The sequence below is a fragment of the Sturnira hondurensis genome, unplaced genomic scaffold (assembly GCF_014824575.4).
Source record: "Sturnira hondurensis isolate 20B ecotype Veracruz unplaced genomic scaffold, ASM1482457v3 Scaffold0014432, whole genome shotgun sequence".
NCBI classification, from domain to species: Eukaryota; Metazoa; Chordata; class Mammalia; order Chiroptera; family Phyllostomidae; genus Sturnira; species Sturnira hondurensis.
In genome coordinates this window covers 3,855,809-3,859,296 of record NW_028087063.1, presented here as the reverse complement: position 1 = coordinate 3,859,296, position 3,488 = coordinate 3,855,809, and the positions used below count along the sequence as shown (strand labels likewise).

The following is a 3,488-nucleotide window of genomic DNA, read 5'->3' as shown; positions in this document are numbered from 1 at the left end:
ACGTATTTATCTCCCACCTTACAGTGTAGGCTCAAGCGGGCAAGGCCTTTGCCTATGTTGCCCATTGTTGAATCACCAGAGCTAGAAGTGGTACAGAGAAGCTGTATAATTAGTCATTAAATTAACCATAAATTAATTTGCCTAACTTCTATACCAAATCCAAGTCTGTGCTCCTTCTCACTCTCCTCAATCAGTCCTTTTCTCACCTTCTATCTGGCAATTAGGAAAGTGTCCTTGCTTTTTTGCGGCCATCACTGAGCCCCACTCTCAAAGTTTCCCAAAAGAGATTGGTAGAAGAAATAACTTCTCGTGCCTCAGAGGGCATCTCTAGGGAAGGGGCAAGGGCAAAGCTGGCACAGCAGGGGCAGAGCCAGGCTCTCCACCTCTGACTGCCTCCAATACATGGACTCTGAGTCCTCACCTTACTCTTGAACCATGAGATTCAATCCTTTATTCATTATTCCCAAACCTAAAAGTCTCTGAAAGCCTAAAACATTTTCCCTAAGTTTGAAGCTAACTCATTTGGCAGCAAAACCTGATATGGCCTAGCATCAGGCTATTTATGGTCTATATCACATGTTTTGTGAATATTCATACATTTTTTCAGATGTATTAATATGTTTGATTACAGAGGCTTCCTCAACCTTCTTAGTAGTATAGTTTAATATACATAATTTGTACATTTTTACTTACTAAAATCTGAAAAAAAATCTGAGTTCTTAAACACATCTGGGCTCAGTAGCCTTAAACAGGGATTATGGAGTCCCTACTTGATTTCTTAGCCATACATGTTGGAAAAGGAAGTCTCTGACCCAGGACTGAACAATGAAATGTAGGAAAAAATCAGCCTGAACTTCTAAAGGAAAATCATACTTCCAAAATGAAAAGGCAAAGCCCTAGAGAATGGCCGTATGCCAATCCTCCCTTCCTGCTCGGGGTCTCCGCTGACGATGTGATGCCGGCCCCCTTGTGAGCATGATGAAACAATAACATGGGTGGAAAGACAGCAAACTGAGAACCGTAGAGAAAAGCGGGAAAGATCAGGTGGGTGATGACCCTGGTGTGTCTCCAAAAGAACCCTGGAAGCAAGCACCCTGCTTCTGGTCAAGGAAACAGTACATTTCCTTGTTTGTAAATCAGTGGTCATCAGCTTTTCTGTCACTTTCCCACAGGTGGGATTAGCCAGGGACAATGAAATAATGTCTTAAGAGGTCATCATACTATGAAGTAATTTTTTTACTGATAAAGAACCAAGCAAGAGGCTTATAATATGGGGCAGTCAACAGAAAGTCCGGGCGCTGGCCTCATCCGGTTGCCAAGAAGAAGCTGGGGAGGAACAGAAAGCAGGGAAATTCCCCTTGGCACTACAGAAGCAAAACAAGGCAGACAAAGTTTATCACTGTGCCGTGGTGCACACCCACTGGCACAGTTCTCTGAAAATACTAGGCAGTGTGTTTGTATGGGTGTCCGTGCTTGTGCGTTAAGGGATGCCCAGGTCAACGCCATGAGCTATAAAACATCCTTGCCGGAAGAGTCTTTGCAGAACTTTTCTGAATTTTTTGGTGAGTGAGTCCTCTTTGCAGCCACTGTCCCTGCCTCTCTAGACTTCTTAGAGAGATCCGAACTCCATACGGACGCTGCCATTTCTCCATGTGTGCTACCTTGAGACTCTCCACATTCTCTTCTCCCTTTTTTCCAAACCACATTGGAGCTCAGAGACCTCAGCTTCTTTCCAATCTTTCCTCCCAGCCCCAGGACACTGCCTTTCCACAGGATGAAGCCTACTTGCTGCCTTCTCATCACCATCCTCCTTCTTCAGCTGAGTGTAGGGAACACTGAGTGTTCCTTAGACTCCATTGTGGATGAAAAGATAAATGAAGCTCTCCAAAATCTGGGTAACTGACAGCAATCAGGCGAAGCAGAAGGGTAACCCCTGATCATGCCTCCTGCTCCTAAATGCTTTCCTTCTGTCCCTGTCCCCAGATCCCAACCTCTAATCAGTCCCCTCAAGACTAAGACTCCTGCCCAGAGCTTTCCCACTCTCCTATCTCTTTTTGGACTGACAGTTCAAGTTTCCTTCATGGTAATGATATTGATGTTGTTGAGGGGGAGGAGGAGGAGGAGAAGGAAGAAGATAGCAATAATTTATGAACACTCATTATGAATAAAGTATGATGAAAAGCCTTCTATAGATTAATTCATTTAATTTTCACTTTCTGAGGTGAGTACAACTATTACTTTCATTTTCATAGTGAGGCAACTATACACTAACCCTAGGAAGTAGCCTGATTATGGACACAGGGACACTTCTCAGGAAGAAAGGGGATTTAGAAGGGCATCATGGGAAACAGAGATCATGAACAATACTGTTTTTTCTCTCCTACTCAGAGGTCAATCGTTCTCCCCAACTCTTATGCAGCAGTATCACCAGCTCTGGCAAACTGGCCTCCTGCCCTGCAGGTGAGTAATGCCATGAGGAAGAATGGTGGGTAAGATGCCCTATGCCCTCCCCTGTCCATCCCCAGCACCTTCAACTTCCCTCTACCCACATTTGTCTTGACTCCTGGCCCCCAGAGATGGCTCACCCATTCTCATTTCCCTTAACAAAGCTACTGAGGGATCTTGGGTTTCTGCCTCTTCCCTCCCCACGTTCCTTTCATGACCCTGTGTATAGTCTTCTTCTCAATTGTCCTGCTATAGCCCTATTACCTGCCCAGTCTCTTGTCATTTATCTCCCTTTTTTCATCTATTGCCCTGTTTTGATGGGTAGAGGCAGCAGCACAAACTGAATTTACCATGAATCTGAAGGAACAGAAACACCTAGGCCCCTCACTTCCACAGATCTCCACCATGGTCATGTGCCTAAATTTGTTTTAGTATTTTTCCCACACAACCTCTGGGCTGTGCAGAGATGCAAGATGGCTATGGGTAGACCTCCCTCCTCTCAAAATCTCAGGGCTCTGACATCCATGCCTCACGTGCCCATACAGGGAACGTTGTCACCGGCTGTGCGTGTGGCTATGCCTGCGGTTCCTGGGATATCCGAGGGGAAACCACATGCCACTGCCAGTGCAGCGTGGTGGACTGGACCACGGCCCGCTGCTGCCACCTGACCCAGGAGGGATGAGGATGAGAACCCGAAAGTGTGGCCATGACTGGAATGAAACCATGACCCCAAATAGGAAACTTCACTGAAAGTTCCCCTTCATTCGTTACAACCCAGCTTCTTGGAAAATAAAGGCAACTTTTGCATCTCTCTGTGTACATAGTTTTGATGTTACCACTTCTGGCTTAGGACTCCTTTAGCCAGAACATGTTTCTAGAATCCCTATAACTCCTCCTTAACGAGGATTAGGAAACATATGAGGAAAATGGGGAACACTGAAACGGACACTACAGTTCTTTTACTGCGTAGAAAGAGGATACTGACTTTGCGCCAGGCACTTTGCTAGGCAATAGAGGTACAAAGAGAAAATAACACACGTGTC

At 45.5% G+C, this 3,488-nt stretch overlaps 1 protein-coding gene across 1 annotated transcript; it reads left to right on the top strand.

Annotated features, from left to right (window-relative positions):
- Positions 1-1,490: 1,490 nt before the first annotated feature.
- RETNLB (resistin like beta) lies at positions 1,491-3,255 on the top strand. The gene is made up of 4 exons (XM_037063354.1): positions 1,491-1,562; positions 1,750-1,895; positions 2,389-2,460; positions 2,991-3,255. The coding sequence occupies exons 2-4, from the start codon at positions 1,775-1,777 to the stop codon at positions 3,125-3,127; spliced, it is 330 nt and encodes a 109-aa protein (XP_036919249.1). The 5' UTR covers positions 1,491-1,562; positions 1,750-1,774; the 3' UTR covers positions 3,128-3,255.
- Positions 3,256-3,488: the final 233 nt, after the last annotated feature.